Source organism: Podarcis filfolensis (genome assembly GCF_964270895.1).
Source record: "Podarcis filfolensis genome assembly, chromosome: Z".
NCBI classification, from domain to species: Eukaryota; Metazoa; Chordata; class Lepidosauria; order Squamata; family Lacertidae; genus Podarcis; species Podarcis filfolensis.
In genome coordinates this window covers 8,241,134-8,263,705 of record NC_139617.1, presented here as the reverse complement: position 1 = coordinate 8,263,705, position 22,572 = coordinate 8,241,134, and the positions used below count along the sequence as shown (strand labels likewise).

Here is a 22,572-nt window from a genome sequence, read left to right as displayed (position 1 = left end):
TGCTAGAAGTCTTCTGCAAGTGTTCACAGAACAGAACCACTAAGTTTTTGCTTTCTGCTCAGTTTTTGAACCGAGCACAATAGGACTTAAGTTGATTTTTACTATTGTTGTCATTTAGAACCTAAATGGTAAATCTAGAAAATGCCCATGTCATCACGAAATGGCTTATAAATGAATCCTATGTCATGTATTCTTCCATTAAAGATCAGGAATTTTACCAAACAGAATATGGTACTTCATCATGGGCACATCCCAACCCTGGTTCCTAAACAAATCAGGGAGTTTGGAAGTATGTCTATGAAACTATAGAGTTATTATATGCTTTGTAGAAAATAGAGAGCTAAGCAAGCAATACAGGATACTTTATTGACCAGCCAAAAATTTGGAGACTGAGAAATAAGATTAACGAACAATTACATTTTAACAAAAGTGGAAAAGCAACTTTTCAAAAAGCTAGTACTTTCCCTTTTCCTCTACAGTACAAAGATTGTGGTTATTTACACAATAATTTACATATCTTTATCAAGGTAATTTGATCCATTAACAGTGGAAGAACCTAGAAGTCCTACCTGAGAACATGCTTGAAGCACAGTGTTCATGGTTTAATAGTGAAATTAAGAGGCTAAGGAGCATGCTGATATACCACCGTGTGACTATAATAATAATAATTATTATTATTAAAACTCCCTGACTATGGTATATTAACATAAATGGAAGTTGAGTGTACAGATTGACACAAAATATGTCACTCACAATAGATTATGCATTTCACACAGCCCTTTAAAAAAATACTTTTACATATTTATACTGTACAGTTTTAAAATATATTACATTGCCAAAATTCACATAAATACTATACAGGCAAGCTTTAATTAAAACAAAGCAGGAAGATTAACAAATAAAGCCGCATTTTCCACTTCTCTAAAACACTGTGGGTACAATCCAGCCCACAAGTTACATGTGTGCAAAGGCCACTGATTTCAACATGCCTTGCCCATCTGTAACTAGGCAGGTTTGATGCTCATTAGGTAGGATAGTTATTTTAAATTCTTAATTGTACTTTGTAAAAACTTGGACTCCGTAGCTAACAAACTCTACAATGATGGTTCAATGCTCACGGCCAAACCAAGAGTATATGCCATAAACATGAGACCTGATAAAATGCTTTCCATTTGTGAACCTTATCCCAGCTATTGCATTCTCATTTGTTTTACTGGCGTGGTATTTCATATGCAAATACACTGAAACTCTCTAATTATATTAAAACAAATCTACATTATCTACATTACAAGCCATTAAAGTAGACACTGCTATCCATAAACAAAAACGAAGGCATGACATAAAAGTTGGCCACCGATTCCCAGTTGTGATTTAACAGGGAGTAGTCAGTCCTAGCTATGTGCTACATGGCCGAGTTCACTTTTAATCTGGCATATCAATGTTTAATTTGGGAGGCGGTATAACGTATTTCCCAGGACTCTGAGTAATGACCACTCCAGTCTTCTTCCGAAACATTGGAGCTATTTTTGGAGGTTCTGGGACAGGGGTTTCTTCTGCTTCTTCATTATCTTCATGATGCAGATCGTAAGAAATATTGCCGTATTCTCTTAGGAATGGGAAAATTTCAAGTAGAAACTGACAGAAGTCTTTGCGGATTCCAAACCACCCTGTACAAACAAAGGATTATTGAGACCTTCAGTCTAAAATGAAATTGACCAAAAACCAAGAAGCAAAACAAACAGACCTCTTTCTGCTGCACGTAAAAATGAAAGGATGTTATTTCAATATGAGAAGAATAAGGAGAAGGCTTCTCTGCAGAATACTTACAATGATTGCCTCCTTTCTGTCCAAATGTTGTTGCCATTAAAGTTATCAGTGAGAGCCAGAGAGGAACAAATATGGGTATATATGAGAATGTATTGTGTCCATCCAATCTGTGCACAAGCAGGATCTAGAAAGACAATTAGAGAGTTTCAGTTTCAAGCTTAATACATCCCCTTCCTTAGGAACACTAGATTATTTTAATGTGACATTTTTCCAAACCTAGTAGGAACCCAATTCTAGACATTATCTTACATTCACAGGTCTCATAGGGCTAGCAATCTTTTCAGACAGCCATGTGTCTGTTTTCAAGAAGGCCTTTTTCAGTCATGACTGCATATTTGACACAGTTTGGTACTGGGTGGAGAATACTGACAGCCTCAGTAGTTTTTAGTACTTGCAACTACAAATATAGTTTGAAAATGTATTTGTAGTTGCAAGTACTAGAAACTAGTTGCAAAATAACTCTTTGCAACTAGAAGTGAAAGAAGCTATGCAAGATGCCTATGCACAAATGTGCTTAGTATGTACAATTTACAGAGACCACAGAATTCATAATCCTCTCACACAACTATCAACACCACTCTAGAAATCAGGCACTCAATACTCATTGTTATGCCCTCCCAACACTAAGACACACTCCCCATTTTGATGTGAAAATCTTATTCACAACAGCAGCTCCATTTGCAACTGTGACTGCCTCTCTAAAAAGGCACACTATTAAAAGAACTGTGAATGATCTCCCAGACAATATTCCAACCTCACAAGGTAAATAGATAAGTTTTTTGCCTACTTCAAAGGTGAGTAATGGAACTACGATTGTCATCCAACTGATGGCCATTGTTATGTGAGTTCTTCTTTGCTCAGCAATCACATCCATTGAGCGTAAGAATAGGACTGACCAGACAATGTAATAGAGCACAACCAAACACAGAAAGGACATCAGGATCCACAGAGGGACACAGACAACCTGCAAATAAGTAGGGAGAGAATGCTTTCACTTATCAGTCAGAAAAGCTGCCCAGTTTTCCTATGAAGGTAGTACCAGTTCTGAAATTTGTCATTATGTTTGAAAATCCTTTCAGTGCAGCTCCTTTAAAACCAAACAGAGACTCTTTACCTTTAACAACAGTCATGCAATCAGATGAACCTACCTCAAAGAACACACAGTACTTGGAACTATAAATCTATCTCCTCCCCACCACAGCTTTAAGAAGTTTTGCCTTAGTACAATACTTAAACAAGATTTATTTTAAAAGATGAACTTTGCTTCACTTGAAGTCTAAAACATAGAGAGGAGTTTCTTCATGTACCCATATACTAGAAAGTGGTGTAGGGTGAGGGGTATAATATAATGGAGATATCAGTCCGGGGGGGGGGGGGGCAACTGGTTTTACAGGGCTTACAGTGTCAATATTGTCTTCATATGGAAGACGCATTATGAAGCAGGAGACTAAGATAAAACCACCACTAATGTGCTCGATGTCTTTCAATGTAATTTGCACCTTACATTCTGAAGACCATATCAGACACACATCTGAAAAGGAGACCTTTATAGCTTGTCCTTGCAGCACAAAAACCCTTATAACGTCTTATGGACATCACGGCAGCCTAAATTTCATTTACTGTTTATTCTGCTCACGTCTTTCTTCATCTTCTCTGCATGAAGCGTCTTCCAAACTCTTTGTTATTCATCCGAGGCCCTCTGAATTCCCACCACCACCTGAATAAGTACATGGTGACCACAAAGAGAGCTTTCTCATCCACCATACCTTAGATATAGAATGCCTGGGATTTACTTATGGATTTTAGAAAGCAGGCAATTTTTTAAAAAAAATTGCCATGGTATTCCATTATGTTTTTATCACAAGTTTTAAGGTTGCTTTATGATTTTAGTGATATTTTTGAGGGTTTTGCTACAGCTTATGTGCTTTCCATTATGATTTTGCCGTACTTGTTTTTTAGTTGTATGTCACCCTGTTAATAAAAGTGTGGCTTGTAAATTGAAGAAACAATAAATACAGAAGGCTCACCTACTATTTACGATGCATCTTAAGGTTTGTTAAAACAAGTGGTCAATTTGCTTCGTGGATTATTGCTCAGGTTTCCGTGTATGCCATAATTAAAAAACCCATTTTCCTGAGATAGCCATCACACTTAGCATTTGCATAAAACCTTAAAGCTTTGAAAATAGCATTAAAAATGAGCACAGTTTACGTACAAGCCATGGCCACTTGATAATTTCATCCAGTCGGAGTGCAATGAATATGAACTGGAGAATATTGACAGAACACAGGATTTCCAGCTAGGAAACAATAAAAGCAGGCATGTCAGAATCAAATAGGGTTTTATCCCCACCCCCCTAGAATGCTACCACAGTCAAAATACACTCAACACAGCACCTGTACATAATTTTTGAGCTAAACATTTTGCTCCTTGAAGGCAAATTCGATAATATATTATGAGTGTGCCACCACAACTGAAACATAAACAGGAAGTTAATAAGGCCCTTCGGGCATTCTAGCCTAGGGGCCAAATCTGGCCCAGTGTTGTTGTTGTTGTTTAGTCGTTTAGTCGTGTCCGACTCTTCATGACCCCCTGGACCACAGCACGCCAGGCACTTCTATCTTCCACTGCCTCCCGCAGTTTGGTCAGACTCATGTTTGTGGCTTCGAGAACACTGTCCAACCATCTCGTCCTCTGTCGCCCCCTTCTCCTTGTGCCCTCCATCTTTCCCAGCATCAGGGTCTTTTCCAGGGAGTCTTCTCTTCTCATGAGGTGGCCAAAGTATTGGAGCCTCAGCTTCATGATCTGTCCTTCCAGTGACCACTCAGGGCTGATTTCCTTCAGAATGGATGCGTCTGATCTTCTTGCAGTCCATGGGACTCTCAAGAGTCTCCTCCAGCACCATAATTCAAAAGCATCTATTCTTTGGCGATCCGCCTTCTTTATGGTCCAGCTCTCACTTCCCCATTTGGCTCATGATGCCATTTTTGGGAAGCCATGCCCACCCTGCACCTGACATCATACACAATGTCCTGCCTACCTGTCAAATTTGGCTCATTGGGGCCAGGGCATGCTGAAACTAAAAGTGTGTTCTGTGGTTTTCCATAGAAAACCTGTCTGGGGCAGATAAACCATATGACTGAATTTGGATGTAACACCCAGCCAAAGTATGGTATAGCTCAGGGCAGCAGGCCTGAAGTTGGAAAGCCACCCTGATCAACTTTTCCATGCTAAGCAATATAATATGATATAATATATACATCTACTAAAAATTTATTTGCAACATGATTCAAAAGAAAACTGAGATAGAAACAGAAATTTTCAGTTAATAAATTTCAATTATAAATTAGAGCCCTCAACCCCCACCACAGCACTAACCCACCCATCCAGCAGTCTCACCTCCAGAGATCTGTCATGCCGAAAGCCCCAAACACAAGCTGCAACGGATACCGGAGACACAAAGAACAACGGCATAAAGACTAGAAGCCAGAAGCGGGTTCCTCTCTCAATCCCATCACAGACTAGCACTTCAAACATCAGCAGTAACAAGTGGATGCCAACTGCAATTAACATGGCTTTGAACTCCACACATGTTTCTCCTTCTGCACTAAAGGGGGGCAGAAAAAATATATATACAGTATTATGTTAGATGAACAATACAACTTTGTCCACATATTCACGGGGATTTGACTTAGCCTGCTCTCTACATATTACTTATACTTTCTGCAAAGATGCTATACCCTTAGGGGGAAAGGTCACCTGTTGTGTTCATGGGATGTACATAGATAAGTAACCACAGGATAATTGCTAACATGCCATCTTCCAAAGTGGCACTAACTGCATAGAGGACTTGATTTTTTGGTTAAGGTCATCTACTAAACTACCACGCTCCTATCCCCATCTGAAAAGCAGTACTGCGAGGGAACTAAGATTGTGTAGCAACAGGGCCCACACAAGCACTCTCAGTGGTTATACAGTGGTACCTCAGGTTACATATGCTTCATGTTACACATTCCGCTAACCCAGAAATAGTGCTTCAGGTTAAGAACTTTGCTTCAGGATGAGAACAGAAATTGGGCTCCGGCGGCGTGGCAGCAGCGGGAGGCCCCATTAGCTAAAGTGGTGCTTCAGGTTAAGAACAGTTTCAGGTTAAGTACGGACCTCCGGAACGAATTAAGTACTTAACCTGAGGTACCACTATACCACAAATTTTACATGAATTAACCTACAGATTATTTAAATACACAAAAAGTATATTCCTCTTACCGATACTGTGGGTTTCGTGCCCATACTCCAGTTCCTACTGAGGCGCCCACAATTACCATCAACTTCCACAGCCATATTGGAGCAAACACTGCCCAGTAGCTCCACTGAATCTTGTCATCCAAACGAAGAGAAAGCAAAACTGAGAAGAGCAGCAGGCAGGCATAGATAAGAAATTTGCTGGGGGGGGGGCGTTAAAAAAGAGAGAGAATGATTTATTTATACACACTAGAATGTAAAAAAATCTAAGCAGTTTACAAAAGATAAAACAGTAGAACCAAAAAGAGTTTACAACCCTACTTTAAAACATGCAAAAGTTAAAATACTAAAACAGATTAATATTACCTCAACTTTCCAAGCATCTGGGTAAAGATAAAGGTAAAGGGACCCGTGACCATTAGGTCCAGTCATGACCGACTCTGGGGTTGCGGCGCTTATCTCGCTTTATTGGCTGAGGGAGCCGGTGTACAGCTTCCGGGTCATGTGGCCAGCATGACTAAGCCACTTCTGGCAAACCAGAGCAGAGCACAGAAACGCCGTTTACCTTCCTGCCACAGCAGTACCTATTTATCTACTTGCACTTTGCAGTGCTTTCGAACTGCTAGGTTGGCAGGAGCTGGGACCGAGCAATGGGAGCTCAACTGGGATTTGAACCGACGACCTTCTGATCGGCAAGCCCTAGGCTCAGTGGTTTAACCCACAGCGCCACCTGCGTCCCGCATCTGGGTAGGCTTGTCTAAATAGGAATGTTTTTAGCAGGCACCAGAAAGGGCACATTGAAGGAGCTTTCTTCATCTCTATAGGCAGGGAGTTCCAAAGTGCAGGTACTGCCACACTAAACAACTGAGATCTTAGAAATGAGGAATGGGTATGATATGGCACCTGTAGTAGTGTCATTTCCACCAATCCAAGCCGTCAAGTAGGCACATGTAGGGTAAGACGATCTTGTAGGTTAACTGGTCCCAGGTTGTTAAGGGCTTTATACTAATAGTAACACCTTGAACTTGGCTAGTAGCACATCAGCAAGCAGTGTAGATCTGTAAGCACAGGTGTTATATGCTGATAACGCCTCGCTCCAGTCAGCAATCATGCTGCAGCGTTCTGCACTAACTGCAGCTTCCGGATCAAGCGTGAAGGAAGCCCCACATACAGAACATTGCAGTAGTCCAGTCTTCTAGTAACAAACACATTAACATCAAGGAATTTACATTTTTAGGGTATGTATGTTGCTGTCCTAGGTATCTTTATAAATTCAATATACATCTAAAGCACTGAACAAATAAAGATCCAAATGCACTCTGACTCAATCTACCTGCACACCTAGGTCCTATCACATGAGCACCAAAATCTTCCAAAAAACCCATATATTATACATTGGTAAGACTGTACTAATAAGCTAAGGAGCTATTTCTATTCCAAGAACATAGCTCAGCTATCTGGCACTACACACCAGGTATATATGCCTTGGGAAGCTTCCTGCATTACTTTTTAAAGTTCCAGGCACGCTCTTAAAACTCAACAAATTAGCTGATCTATCAAAACACTTTTGCTACAACAAAACCACTTGCCATAGAGCTGTAGAACCAATTGGGCCAGACTCAATTCTCTTATAAGAGAATGTTATAAGACAATTCTCTTATAAGAGAATGTGCTGGCCACATGACCTGGAAACTGTACGCCGGCTCCCTCGGCCAGTAAAGCAAGATGAGTGCTGCAACCCCAGTCGTCCATGACTGGACCTAACGGTCAGGGGTCCCTTTACCTTTAACCTGATAACAGGGTATGTATTTGCTTTTTCCCTACTCCATCCCAAGGAGTTAGGCAAGTAATGATGAGTCATAAAATTCAATTCACAATAGATTAATTCCATTTTACCTTGTAAAAAGCAATATGCTTTTAAAACCCAGCTGTTTCCCCACAATATTCATACTTTCCTGGCACTAATTCTATTCAATGTTTTTTAAAAAACACTTTTCTGGTTTTCTCTTTATAAGATTTATGCCTTCCATAATTTATATGTCCCAGTTTTCATTTGTTGCTCCAAAGAAGTAATAGATAGGGTGTGATGTACAAGCTAAGTGACATAAAGCTCTACTAGCAACTTAGTCATAATAAGAACCTCGGGATCCAGAGATAGAAAACCTTTGAACGCTAGTTGTCACGAGACAAACAAGGCAGGGTTATTCCTTTCAAGCAAGTCTGTGGTCATCCTGGAAGCATCTGGCTAGCCACTAATGGAAACAGGATGCTGGATTAGAAAGACCTTTGACTGAAACCAGTGCAGCATGTTTCAAAAAGTCCCTGTATCAAATCTCACCTCTTTAAGTTGTTTTAGTCAAATCACTCTCTGTCAGCCCATAACTACAATATTGGAGAACCTGAATGCTGGCTTGCCTTACAGGGCTGTTGTAAAGATTACCACTTTGAACTGGACTATATTAACAAAAATCACTAAAATGCCGTAACCACACTTACTCTACAACCGAACTTTGTATTTAAACCACAGCCTGGCAGCCATGACATAAATAATGAATTCCATGCAGGGGAATAAGCAGACTGACAAAAGAGGGATGGAGCTCTTCATTCATCTGCTGTCTTCAACACGGAAACCAAGCAGGCTGCCAGAAGTGGGATGCCACCTGTTCTGCACCTACTACAGAAATGCAGATGTTGAAGGAAGGATGGACCCCTGTTTCTTTTCTGCCGGCAGACTAGTAATTTTTATTACAGGCAACCCGCCCCTCAATTTACATATGTTCAGTACGTGCACAACTGTGCATCGCACTGAACCCAAGTGACCCAAAAAAAGTATCACAAAAAGGGGCTAGACAGGGCGACGTGTTTGCAGGCTTTTCCAATGGTGTTTAAAATTTACGTGATTTCACTGTGCCTCAGAAGTAATCTCCATGTAAATGGAGGGTTGCCTGTACTCACCTTATTTACAAGGCCAGTGTAGCTGACAGCATGGCCTTGAATCAAGCTGGGCTGGGTCTCAAGTCTCCCTTCAGCCACAATGATTCCAGGATGGCTGCAATCTCCCAACTTCATGTGGTGTCCATATTTTTAGGTATTTATAACTCACACTTGCATCTTCCTATGTAAGCTTCTAGAAGGAAGATGCAAGTGTGAGTTATAAATACCTAAAAATATGGACACTGATGGCTTTGTACTAGAAGTGGAAAGCTCTTCCAATCATGCAGGTCACTCAATTTTCACTGATCCCCCTATAACTACTACGGTCTGCTGTGCAATATTCCATGCTCTTCCAGGGAGTTTCCTAACCCTAAAGTACCATTTTTCAGGGGTCTGAAGCTGGTAGAAGGCTGGCAAAAAATATGTGCTGCACCTTACACAACAAGTTACCCACTCTAATAAAGCTACCATTGGTTTTAACCTAAGGAGATTCTCCTTCATGTCACTGCATCCATGCTTAAAAGGAACTCTCCTTAGGAATGCAAGCACATGAGCCCTGCTGATCAAACCAGAAGCCCATATAGTCAAGCATCCTGTTTTCCATGGAAGTCAACCAAACGCCTATGGGAAGCCAACAAACAAGATGTGAGAGGAGTATGTCTTTTCACCTGCTGTCCCCTAGTAACTGGTATTCAATGGTAGGTAAGCATACTAGCAGCCACTGAAAGCCTTATCAGCTCCATGAATTTATCTAATCCCCTTTTAAATCAAACCGAAGTTGTTAGTATGTCATACATAAATGGGGCTAAATGTATTGCTTTTCTCCCCAGCAGCTTAGCTATGGGAAATACTTCTCTCCTGCATTCCACTACCCCAGATACTTGCTTCAAGTTCAGGAACACCTTTTACCACCCCCAGGCTCCATGCAGCATCCACAGCTACCAGCCAATAGACCATGGAACTTCCAGCTGCAAAGGCAGCATACTTTTCAATGCCACGCACCCAAATACTATCCTGTGCTCCTAGGAGAATGTTATGAATGTGTATATGCATTATATATACACACACACACACACACCCCACACCGTCAGCTCATGCCACTCATGCTTAATGAGAGATTCTCTCCCCCACACAAAAAAATTAAGTTGCTTTGGATTGCCCCTGGGCAAGATAAAGCAACTAGTAATTTTATTTTATTTTAAAAGAAGAGATGTCATGTGGAAAGATGAAATCTCACATTCTAAAACATGATTTTTGTGCTGATTGCACTTCTGCCTGCCTGTCTGAATGTGCCCCTTGGCAGGCCAAACCATTCAGACACCTCACCCTCACTATGTAACCAGCATCACCAAATGTCAAATGCAGAAAAAAGCATTTATAGTCCTGTGGTTCCAGCCTGTGCACTCTGCCACATTCAAAGAAAGATATCTATCTCCACATACTTTGTGAAGTGGAAACTTGTCCATGTGGAGGCAATGTTCCTGAAGATCTACCAGGCTACTAACTGGTTTAGACCAATCCACAAGGACCTAAGAGCAGGTCTTGTTCAAAGGTTTAAAGCTCTAGGTTTTAGGAGGTCAACTGTGTATCTGATTTAACTTTGTATTATTGGGGGCACTCTCCCAACAGTTTGACTTCACTGTCAGAAGACAGACAGATGTCAACAATTGGGGGGACGTAAGCGGCCTGCTTTGGAATTTGAAAGCAATTAATAATAATAATAATAATACCCCGCCCATCTGGCTGGGTTTCCCTAGCCACTCTGGGTGGCTTACAGTACATAAAAAAAAGTAAAACGTCAAAGAGTATGTGGGGATGTTATGTTAAAATCCATCGGGAGAAGCGGGTTCACTCATCTGACAAAATTTTCTGGTTTCCATTTCGTCTGCTTTGCGTATTTTATCTTCTGCAATAGCTTCAGCGGGACGAGACAGATGAACAAATAATGCCACACACACACACACACACACACACACACTTCTGTTTACTCTATAAGGTATAAGCACTGGTTTATGGTTTGTTTTTTAAAATGCCATCCGTTTTATTTTATTTACTTCGTAAGACTTATGCACCACTTGATTGTTTTAAAAAAGGAGAGAGAGACACCCCTCGAGGCGGTTTGCAACACTCTTCCCTTCCCCGCCCCCCGCCCCAGTAAAATCGAGGAAAAATTCACAACACACGGAAGCCGAAATGCCAAAAAGTGTTTAGGATTCGCCTCGGCTTCCTCCTAAGCACCTGGGTGGGCTTCCCACCCCCGATTAGCAGGGGCCGAAAAGAGTACAAAGCGCAGCGAAGGCGCCTCCTTGACCTCAAGGGGCAGGGAGTTCCGACGGTGCGGGCCAAGGAATAGCAGCCATGAAAAGAACAATAGGGTTTCTCGCGAATAACAATAGCCGCCCCTCCGAGGCCCCTCTGAACCCTCACAGAACCGGCCTCCGCCTCGGCCCCTTTCGGCCTCACCTGGGATTGAAGTCCTGAAACAAGCCCCTCAGGTTCATGGCGATCCGCCTTCCGCTGCCCTTCTCACAGGGGGCGCATCGCGGGACCCCCCCAAAAAATGTCCGCCGCCCGACAGCCGCCCGCCCTGTCCCGTCCCCTCACAGCGGCCGGGCCGCAATGCGCCTGCGCCGCCGCTCGGATGCGCACGCGCGGGATCTCGGAGGCTGTTCCCAGCTACCCCTCCTCTCCCTACTCCCTTGCGCCCAAGGCTGCTTTTTTTCCCCCTCCTTCCCCGCCCACCACCGAAAGCTCTGGGCCCCGCCCACCTCCGCCGGCTAAAGGAGTTGGGAAGGCAGTGCGCGTGCGCGGCGACCAGGCGCCTGCGCCGTAAGCGCCGTCGAAGCTTTGCCCGGTTGCAGCGCAGGGAAGGGCAAGGGGATAAAAGCTTTTTCTAAGGAACTGGGGAGGGAATCGCAGCATAGGTTAAGGGACCACAATTCAGCGCCCAACCCCGTCGCCGTGCAATGCAGGAATTTTTTTTGCCTAATTTGAGGCCGGAATCCACGACTCTGAGATTAATGCTCAACAGGGGGTCTGGGTTAAAGGCGGATCTGCACGGATCCTCAGGGATCCTCCACTTTTTAAAAAATAACTCCAACAAATCCAATGTCAAATCACATCTGGAAGGCACGCCTACAGACTGGACTATAAAAAACGTGGATCCAACACTTAGCCGCCCTGCAGCACCACAAAAACAGATCCTCATGAATTCATATGATTTTTATATTGAAACAAAATAAAAACACCATGATACTATACACCACGTGTCTGTAGGCAGAACCATGGTTAAAAAACATGGATCCTCATGATTTTTGCACTAGATCAGCCCAAAGTCACCATCAGATCAAATATCATGGCCATGGTCACAGATTGCACCACAGAAATCATGTATCCACGGCTTCCTGGCAACTCCATGGCCCAAAAACATGATTTTGAAGCACGGATCCTCATGGATCCTCACGCTTTATGCATTGAGCTACCCCAAACTCACCATCAATGCCTGCACCACAAAAATCATGAGTTGCACTACAAAAATCACAAAATGCCCTTAGCAGCACTGTTAATGTCACCACTGGAACATTATTATCAGAGCCGAGAGGAGAATGTACGACTATATATTGTACCAAGATATGGTTCATCTTCAAGAACAGATCAAATACATGCCGAAGTATTAAAGAGGAGAAAAAATATGAAACTGCTTACATACTGTCAACTAATATCCAGATTCAAGAAAGACTGTATGGCAAACAGTTAAATCAGTGAAAAGACAGAATTTGAGTCCATCATAACAGAGGTCTACCTTTTGGGTAAAATTTATAAACTATTACTCAAATATGACACTGAGCCCAAACAAGCAAAACATTGTATCACAAAATGAATGCAAAAATTTTAAGAGCAGTTTACAGTGGAACAATGAGAACAATTATGAATAAAGGAATAAAATTCACTGCAAGTTAAGCCCTAAAACAAAACTGGTACAGTGAAACCTCGGGTTGTGGACGTAATCCGTGATGAAGGCATGTCCGCAACCCGCAGCGTTCACATCCTGAAGCGTTGCATATGCACAGGCGCCGGCACAATTTGGCACTTCTGCGCATGCGCGAGCGGCAAAACCCAGAAGTACTTCTGGGTTTCCCGCAGTCTGCAACCCGAAAACACGTAACCCGAAGTGGCCGTAACATGAGGTATGACTGTACAAAAATATTCTTTCAATGGTATATAACTTTGAAAGATATACAGAAGATGAATAATGAAATGAATGGACATTGCTGGAAATGTCATAGACCTCAAGGAACCTTCTTCCATTTATGGTGGATCTGTGAAAAGACCAAAAAGTTTTGGAGGAAAGTTCATTTTGAAATGAAAAAATGTAAAAAAAACCCCCAAATTTGCATTGGACCCCAAAACTATGCCGTTGGGAATGACTCCTTCAGCTACTGTATAGTGAAATCGTCAGTGGAACTATTTAGTTATATGACCACAGCAGTCAGAGTGGTGTTGGCTAACGTATGGTAATCTGACATATGTCCTGGAATAGATGCATGGAAAGAGAAAGTATCAGAATATGCAGTAATGGCAAAACTTGCGATAGACTCATGGCAGAACATAAAAAAACTTGGAATCTTTATAATTTGTATACAACTTAACAGAACTGTAACAAAATGAACATCTGTATGGATTTGTATAACAAACCTTAGGTTACAAAAATATTTCCTGTTTAAAAATAGAAGCTTTGTGTGCATATAATAAAGAAAGAAATATATAGTAGAAGAAATCTTGTCTGTCTGATCTAGAAATGAAATCATATTTTAAAATAATTTTTGCTTTAGATTTTTATAATCATATATGGTATTTCTCCAGTAGAAAACTACCTAGAATTGGAAATAATATTTAGTACACTAACCTTTGTTTAACTCTTGATAAATGTCAGCTTACTGAGTTATTTTGTACCATTGTGATTCAATGTTATATTTGCCAGCAGGCAGACCCAGCAATAGAGTTTTGCTGCTTAGCAAGAGATTTGGGGAAGTTGCAACCGTTCTTCACTGTGATCAGATTACACACTGAGTACTCATCTCCAGTTTACTGTGCAAGCAAGTCAGCCAGGCCATAGCATGAGTACCTGCCAGCAATCTCATCCTAAGTCACCTCCTATGCAGTATCAGGCAGGTGAAGTCACTAACATCCATGGAAAACTATACCTAAGGCGAATTCTGGGACTCCAGAATCCACAGATACCTGCACAGTCTCTAACTCAAGTGTGGTGAACCTCTGGCCTTCCAGATGTTGCTGAACTCCTGCTTGCTGGAGTTGACAGGAGTTGCAGTCTAGCAAGAGGTGGGGTGGCCAAAGATTCCCCACACCTCACCAGAGGAAAAGGATTCTGCATATGCTCAGGTGCACATTTGCCCTGTGGTCTTTGAAATGCTACATCCCCCTTGGAGGTCAGTGAGTTCTGTGCATACTCCAGGAGACTCAGCTAAGGTGCCAGGATTTTGATCAGCCCACAGGTAGCTGCTGCACTCTTTAGACACAACGTCTGCTGAAATTGCTGATAAATTTGCACTGGCTTCCTCGCCCTTTGAGACTATCTGAGGTGGGGACTGGAACAGGCCTGCCTCTTTGAGGACTTGTTAATTGATTTTAGCACTCCTTTGGAAAGAAGCAGGTATGTGCTCTTTGCGACTGGGCATATTTCCAAATGTGAATTCTGCAAAAAAAACAACAGACTGTGAAGCATTCATGTGCCCATGGCTCTGGAATTCATGTGCTCCCATGCCAGAGAGGTTTTATGAGCAAATTTGATGGTTCCTTTCCCCACTTAGGCCCAACAGGTCCCCAACGCGCCTGCCTTTAATGTTATGGCCCACCATTAAACTTGCATGCACCACGAAATGTGCCACCCACATGGAAAGAGCAGACTGCATTTACCCTTTTCTCTCCCGATTTGAGTTCCACCTGAAAATTATGTGGCAGAAGTTACAAATGCTTGCAAATCCATGCCCTGCTTAATCCACAGAGTGCAGACGGATAGTGATATTATTAAGCCCCCCGCAGCAAACGTAGAAAAAGAGAGCCACCAAGCACCTTAGAAACAAATGGATTTATCGTGGCAGAGCCAGTCGTAGGGCTAGAGAGTTTGGGATTAGAGCATTCTGCAGGCGGAACAGCAGGTGCCTCCAAGTTCTGACAGAGGAGCATCACCACTCAGGAGGGGCCAGGTGCGGCCAGGTCCTTGGGGGGGGGGGGTTTGCCACGGTGACAAGGACCCGCCCTCCTTTGTGACATCTCTTGCTTCTCCTTTAAAAGCCACTGGCTTGCAGGCGGCCATTGTGGGTTAGTGAAGAGAGGTTAGAGGAGAGAGGTGGAGTTGGTGGTGGCAGTTGGTGGAGAGTAAGAGGAGGATTAGTGATTTGTTCTTTTTTTCGTTTTCTTATTTTGATTTAATTTATTACTTTTATTTGATTTATTTGATTTGATTTATTTTGATTTGATTTGATTTGATTTTAACACTTTTATTTATTTTATTTTATTTTTTGCTCTTTGTTTTAATATTTTTGTTTTTTGTTTTTTGTGCACACCTGTGCATATTCTGTATATATTTTTATTTTTTAGATAGAGGAATAGTTAGGGTTAAGTGTAGGGTTAGGGTGGGGTTAGGTATAGACTTAGGGCAGGGGTTGGGGTTGGGATCAGATTTAGGCTTGGGTGGGCATTTTAGATAGTTACTTTAGATAGGAGGGTGGGATCTTTTCGTTGTCAACATGGGCAGACTGTAAGTAGCATCCCTTTCTCTTCATCTCCGGGGTGTGTGTGTGTGTGTGTGTGTGTGTCACAAACTGGGAGGTTTTTCTGGCAGACACCTGAGTATCAGGTTTGTCCCTGTCCCTCCCTTCACCTCCACCTTACACCCATTAAGCAAAACAAAGAAAAATATATACATGGTCCTGTTTCCCAGCCAAGTTGAGTACCCCCTATTGTCCTGGCCAAGTCCCCAATCCATGTAGGTTGGATCCACTCTTGTCCTTGAGATGGCTACCTGTCTGGCACTCAGAGACCAGGAGGGCAGTGATGATCACCCTGGCAGAAGGGTTGCTGTGGACGTGGTCTCATGCTTCAGGGATGATGGCTGCCCCCAGCCATGTCCCAAGTGCCTTCTCTGGTAACCATCTTCCTTCTGAGCAGAACAGCATTGGAACGGTGTCAATCCGATGTTGGATTGCTTTTATATGAATATTTGAAGGTTTTCCCGCTGCAAGAGTAGGCGAGTGCTACGACCAGATTTCTTCTTCTTCTTCTTCTTCTTCTTCTTCTTCTTCTTCTTCTTCTTCTTCTTCTTCTTCTATCACTCGTAGCAGAGTAAGATTGACTTCCATGAACAGTGGGTTTTAACCATGAGTCCATAAGTGATTGTGGAGGCCAATTCTGGATCCACACGTCCTTCCACAGTGGGGACATAGTTTTCTGGGCGGGAGTTGATCACAGTGAGGGTTTGCCAAGCGTGCTTTCCTCTTAGCTCATTTCTCCCTTGCATCCTGAGTTCAAGTGTCTTCAAAGCCCATGACACCTTTGGTAAAGGCTGTTCTCCCATTGGAGCACTCACAGGCCAGTGTTTCTCAGCCATTGGACATGACCAGTCCAATGAAGTTGGTGTTGAAGAATCATTGCTTCCACACTGGTGATCTTTGCTTCTTCCAGGACACTGGTATTAGTTCGCCTGCCTTCCCAAGTGGTGTGTCACATTTTTCGGAGACACCATTGATGGAATCTTTCAAGGAGTTGGAGATGGCGTTTATAAGTGATCCATGTTTCACAAGCGTACAGCTGGGTTGGTAGTGGCAAGAGCCTAGACTGAAACTTAAAAGACTAGTTTCAATGGACCAAGAATGGTTTTCATGGTTGGTTCTGACTTTCCCCTTTTCCCAGTGGGAATTCCTACTTGTAGAGCAGAGGCCACGTCTGGTTGGCAGCTGCAGTGCCTGTGTGCTTTGTTCTGTTGTTGTTGTTGTTGTTTAGTCGTTTAGTCGTGTCCGACTCTTCGTGACCCCATGGACCAGAGCACGCCAGGCACTCCTGTCTTCCACTGCCTCTTGCAGTTTGGTCAAACTCATGCTGGTAGCAACGAGAACACTGTACAACCATCTGGTCCTCTGTCATCCCCTTCTCCTTGTGCCCTCAGTGCTTTGTTCTAGAGGGTGCTGTTTCATGGCGCTCACTGGTTGCTATTGGACAGTTCTTTGGATAGTCTGAGCGGATTGGTTGAGCACCTTGTGAGCGAAAGGCTCGGCCTTCATTAGGGCAAATGTTCTACCCTTATTTATGGGAGCCTTTGGAAAGGACTGTGTCAGGATGTGTTTTGTGCGGACATTTGTAGAAGTGAAGGTGTTGATTTGGGGTACAGTCGGAGGCGGGTATGGTGCCTGCTGGAGGGGGAAACCCCCCGCCACCCTTTCCAAAAAATCTGGTAACAATGTTAAGAATGACCAAATTTCATTTGCTTCATGAAATTTATATACTGCTTGACTGCATGAATGAGTGGGCCAGGCTCTCTGGGTCCTGGCATGGCCGTAGCTCTTGAACCCAGAGCACTTGGGACCTCCTTTCTCTCTCTGCCAGCCCTTCATGCTCTGGGCTGCCTCTTTCAGGCTCTGATGATGCCCCTTCAGGTCACTGAACTGCAGGGAGATGGAAGGAATTGGTCATGATGGGCCGGCAAGGATCGATTAGGCTCCACATATGTATTTCTGTTCTGCCAATTCGGCAGTGGTTCACTGTTTTCTCCAGACTCCCCTCCTCACACCCAAACACCCCCCAAGAATTGGGGCTGCCGGCGTCTGAGTCGCTTTCTCTGCTCATCTCTTCTAGGATCAGGTGCTTAAGGCTGCCACAGGGTGGCCCGCCAGCAAGACCCACAGCAGCCCGTGGCGCCAGGTGAGCCAGTGGCCCTCCTTTTTTGGATAGAGGAGGGCAGGAATGGGCATGGGGGGCAACTAGTCCAAGGATGCAAAAGAGGACTCACCTCTTCCCATGTCCTTCTGTTTGCAGTTCTGCTGCGGTTCCGCATCCCAGCCCCAGGGGTGAGTATTGAAGAAAACAAGAGCAGGGACTGGATCCCTCAGACCTGCTCCCCACTGCCTGGGCTCTTTGCCCCCCCCCTACTCTGCACTCTCAGATGCGGAGAAGCCCTCCCCTCACGAGGAACTGACAGCCTGACTTTTGCATTTCAGCTGCTGGAGGATGAACAGGTCTAACTCCTGGGGGTCATCCAGAGCTGCCAGGCAGCTGAGCTCAGGGGGCTCCGATCCCTGAAGTGCTCCAAGCAAGAGACGGCCCAAGCCATTCTGGTGAGTGATGGGGGGCGAGGGGGAAGGGGTTGTGCATCTGCAGAGAGGAGGACCCTGCCAGCTTAGGCCATGGGGTTGCCATTCCCCTGCAAAGCCAAGCCTGGTGTTTGGGGTCGGAGCTGATTTTCCTCCTCTGTTCTCTTCCAGGACATCTTGGGGCCCTTGGAGCACTTCAGGGATCGCCCCCTGACCCTGGCCCTTGCCTTGGAGGCCCTCCTCCAGCTAAGGTGAGTGGGGTCTTTGGTGTGGATGTGGTTGTGGGGGGGGGGGGCAGAACTCCAGGGGGAAAGAGCAGGCGGGAGGGAGAAGGGGGCAAGGGAGACTCTAACCCTCTCCCTTTCATCTCTGCAGCACGATGAGGCCCAAATTCAGCTGCGATATGATCAGTGCGATCCTGCACAGGACGTTGGAGGCCGTGCTGAAAGGGGCCACTGAGGAGAAGGAGAAGAGAGAAGTATGTCCTTTGTTCTGACTTCCCTTCACGGCTCTTTCTTCTTCTTCGTCACACACTTGCAGAATCCAGCCCAGCATTCAAACTCTCTTCTCTCTTTTCCCGCAGGAACTGAAGAGGCACTTCTGGCTCCTGTTGGGCAGTCTCCTTATGGAAGCCCCCAACCCTGGCACCCTCCTCCACCTTCTCAGTGTAGGTGTCCCAATGACAGAGAGAGATCCGAAAGTTGTTAACTATTTTGCCTCAAAAGATCTCACAGAATCTTGGGTTTTTCAATTCCTTAGGATATATGATCTACTCCCTGTGTAACTCCACGTGTCAAGAAGAAAAAGAATTGGAAGAGAATGGAATAAAAATAAATATTTTTTAATGGATTTTGAATAAATGCACAATAAATTGTTACTGTTTTGAATTTCATTGTGTTATTGTCTTCCATTGATCTGGACGCTTTTGTTGTTGCAGCCTGGAATAGCATTAGCATTTTTTGCTGCTGCTGCATCACTCTCAGGTTGACTCATGTTAAGCTTGTGGTCCACTAAGATCCCCAGATCCTTTTCCCTACCAGCAAACCAGGTGTCCCTCATCTTCTATTGGTGCAGTTGGTTCTTCCTGCCAAAGTGCAGAACCTTAGATTGGCTAGAGGTCCTCTTCGCTCACCCTTCAGGATGTGACCATGTCGCAGTCAGTGCTGTGGTAGCTCCGTGTGGCATTAACACAGTTCAGTGCAATCGCCTGGTAACAATCCAGTCCAGCTGGTGCCAGTGACCTGAGATCTAAGATGTCTCCAGGACACTGAGTGTTTTGCCTTGGTAGAGCATACCATGTTCGTGACACAGAGGCTGTGGTATGAGCACAGTTCAGGTAGGCTTTGTCCGTTCTTGTTCAGGCTCCAGATACCAAGGGGGCCTCTGCTGTTATCCCAGCTGTGATGAACTCTTCCAGCAGGAATAGGAATAGTAATAATAATTTTATTATTTATACCCCGCCCATCTGGTTGGGTTTCCCCAGCCACTCTGGGCAGCTCCCAGCACAACACTAAAAACAGAATAAAACTTCAAACAGGGCTGCCTTCAGGTGTCTTCTAAAAGTGAGAGAGTTGTTTATTTCTTTGACATCTGCTGGGAGGGCATTCCACAGGGCAGGCGCCACTACCGCGAAGGTGTTTGCAGGCTTCTGACATCCTGGTCTAGTTCCTCGCAGAACTTGTTCTTGATCAGAGCACACAGAGCGTAAACACTCAATATGTTAACCGGAATGGAGGTAGTTGAGAGATGGAGAGAAGGCAAACATTCTGTTTGTTTGTTTGTTTGTTTAAAAAGAGAGAAGGCAAACATTCTGAGCCCTCAGCTGGCAGTTCTATCACATTTATTTTATATATGTACAACCTTAAAATTCTTATAACAATAATATTTGATAATATTATAATATTAATGATATAGTAAGATAATGATAATAATAATTATTTTATTTATACCCCACCCATCTGACTAAGGCTGCTGGAGCCACTCTGGGCAGCTTCCAACATACATGAAAACATAAGAAAACATTACACACTTCCCTATACAGGGCTGCCTTCAGCTGCCTTCTAAAGGTTGCATAGTTACTTGATCTTCTTGGCTCCAGAATCGCACGACTCCATGCCCTCACAATGTTTCTCTCAGGGACATCATACCACACCCTCCAACATTTCTCCAATGGTAAATCCAGGACTGTCCCTGGAAAGTAGAGACAAAAAGCATGAGGATCCATGGGGATCCATGCTTCAGAACCACGTTTTTGGGCCATGGAGTTTCCAGGAAGCCGTGGATCCGAGTTTTTTTGTGGTGCAGGCTGTGCCCCTGGACATAATGTGTGATTTGACAGTGAGTTAGGGTTGGCCCAATGCGAAAAGTGTGAGGATCCATGAGGATCCGTGCTTTAGAACCCTGTTTTGGGGCCATAATATGGACAGGAAGCCGCGGATCCGTGATTTTTGTGGTGCATCCTATGCCCATGGCCATGATGTTTGATCTGATGGTGGCTTCGGGCTGATCTAGTGCAAAAATCATGAGAATCCATGAGGATCCGTGTTTTTTAACCATGTTTTTGCGCCATTACGGCCCCACAAAACTGGATGCATGATGTTTTTGATGCTGCCTACAGACTAAGACATGGTCTACAGCATCATGGCAGTTTTATTTAGTTTGAATGAAAAGATCATGAATTCAAAGGGATCCGTGTAATATCAGCTGGATCCGCCTTTTACCCGTTTCCACATTTTCCTTTAGGCAAGCCTATTCAGGCATATAGAATTTCATTCTGGTTTTTAGCTTGATGTTGATATTTTATTTTATTTTTTAATATTTTAAATAGTTGGGAATTTTTTTATGTCCTTTTTTTGGGCTGATAATCTCTTTGTTTTGTTCTTTGAGGTTTTATTACAGTCAGGAGGTACAATATAGTAATCCTATGAATTACATAAACGAGCTCTCATTGGGCCCTGTCAGCCTAACAACAGCCTGATCCCCTCATCCCCGTTGCAGAATCTGGAACACTTGATTACACGACCCTTTTGCAGAGAAAGTAAGTGATCGGTGGGGTGATCCCCGCCCCACTCACCCACACTCAGCTGTTGCTGCGCATTGCAACTAAATTTTGCGAAACAAAATAAAACCCAACCCTAAACTTTACATGCATTTATTTGTCTTCAAAGAAGAGCGGTGGCGCTTGAAAATAAAGACCAGAGCAACGGGGTGCAGAGCCTGGGCAGTACAAGATACAGCAGCCGCCGCCTCCTCCTCTTGGAAGGACACCGGGCACGCTTGCGCGCAGACACTGACCTCTGCTCGAATACAGCCGAGGAGGCAAAGGAGTTTAGGGTGTATTCCCGCGCCCTGGCAGTCGAAGTGTTACACTGCAGAAGAGTCCCGAGCCCATTCCGAAACAGAGACTGGGCAGAACGCATGCGCGCCCAGGGGACCCAGCTTCGACTCCTGGTACTGTGTGCAACTTTTCTCCCGTCTCTTCTCATTTAGTCGCATGCCGGTTGTGATGTCTAGAGGGGCAGAGCGCTGGAGCGATCCTTCTCTCTCGTTCCTCTCACTGCCTCGTGGTGAGGAGGAGGAGGAGGAGGAGGAGGAAAAAGAAGATGCAGACTTTTGTCTCCCCAGTGGCCAAGGCGATCTTCGTGGCTGTCTTCCTCTTTGCTATCTTACTCATTCTCTGTGTGATCCTCTGGTACATTTGCAGGGACCCAGACCACGGCGTCGTCTGAATCGATGAGGGACAGAGGAGCGCCTCGCTTTCTTGCAAGGTAATGAATGACAGGCTGCGCGTCTCCTCCACAAGGGTAGAAGGGCAATTGGCAAGGTGACAAGCAGGGGCATAGGAGCCAACTACTAGGGGCCGAGGGGTCTTCAGTCCCCCTCCGTAAAATATTTGAAACCCGCCCCCCGTTGATGCTGTGCGTGCACAGTGTCATGTGATCGATTATGTTGGACGGGGCTTACCCCCCATATTTTATTCAAGTTGGCCCACCTGAGCAGGGAGCAACAAGCTCAAATCTTGGACTCCCACAAAAAGTTTTTGCATGGATCTTTTAGCATAGGATAGAAGCTGAGGTCCCTTCTGCCCCCCCAATAAAATATTTGAGCCCCCCCCACCCCCAAGTTGATGGGTATTGCCATTCAAATGATGTGTGTGCATGCTGTGGCTTGTGATCGATTATGCAGAGTGGGTCCATCTGGTTCATCACTGTGTTCACTGACAGGCAGTTTCTCTCCAGGGTTTCAG

The 22,572-nt window shown here is 44.2% G+C and overlaps 1 protein-coding gene and 1 long non-coding RNA gene across 5 annotated transcripts; one reads left to right on the top strand and one right to left on the bottom strand.

The window, feature by feature from the left end:
* Positions 1–347: 347 nt before the first annotated feature.
* Positions 348–11,702, bottom strand: TMEM185A (transmembrane protein 185A). 2 transcript variants are annotated; one of them, XR_014543609.1, is made up of 8 exons: positions 11,467–11,702; positions 6,094–6,270; positions 5,227–5,434; positions 4,043–4,126; positions 2,615–2,791; positions 1,828–1,951; positions 693–1,667; positions 348–653 (listed from the first exon to the last, which is right to left on the bottom strand). XR_014543609.1 is itself a non-coding variant. In XM_083595636.1 (7 exons), exons 1-7 carry the CDS (start codon positions 11,502–11,504, stop codon positions 1,423–1,425), a joined length of 1,053 nt encoding a protein of 350 aa, XP_083451762.1. In that variant the 5' UTR covers positions 11,505–11,627; the 3' UTR covers positions 348–1,422. The 2 variants fall into 2 exon arrangements, 1 of the variants encoding a protein (XP_083451762.1); XM_083595636.1 differs by having other exon boundaries at positions 348–1,667; positions 11,467–11,627.
* A 3,944-nt stretch (positions 11,703–15,646) lies between these two features.
* On the top strand, positions 15,647–19,213 carry LOC310754709. Of its 3 annotated transcripts, none has more exons than XR_014543962.1 (6): positions 15,647–16,551; positions 17,201–17,937; positions 18,052–18,083; positions 18,234–18,350; positions 18,498–18,577; positions 18,702–19,213. It is a non-coding gene; the product is annotated as an uncharacterized lncRNA (long non-coding RNA). The 3 variants fall into 3 exon arrangements; XR_014543963.1 differs by having other exon boundaries at positions 15,654–17,937; positions 18,702–18,804; positions 18,910–19,213; XR_014543964.1 differs by having other exon boundaries at positions 15,656–17,937.
* The last annotated feature ends 3,359 nt before the right edge of the window (positions 19,214–22,572 follow it).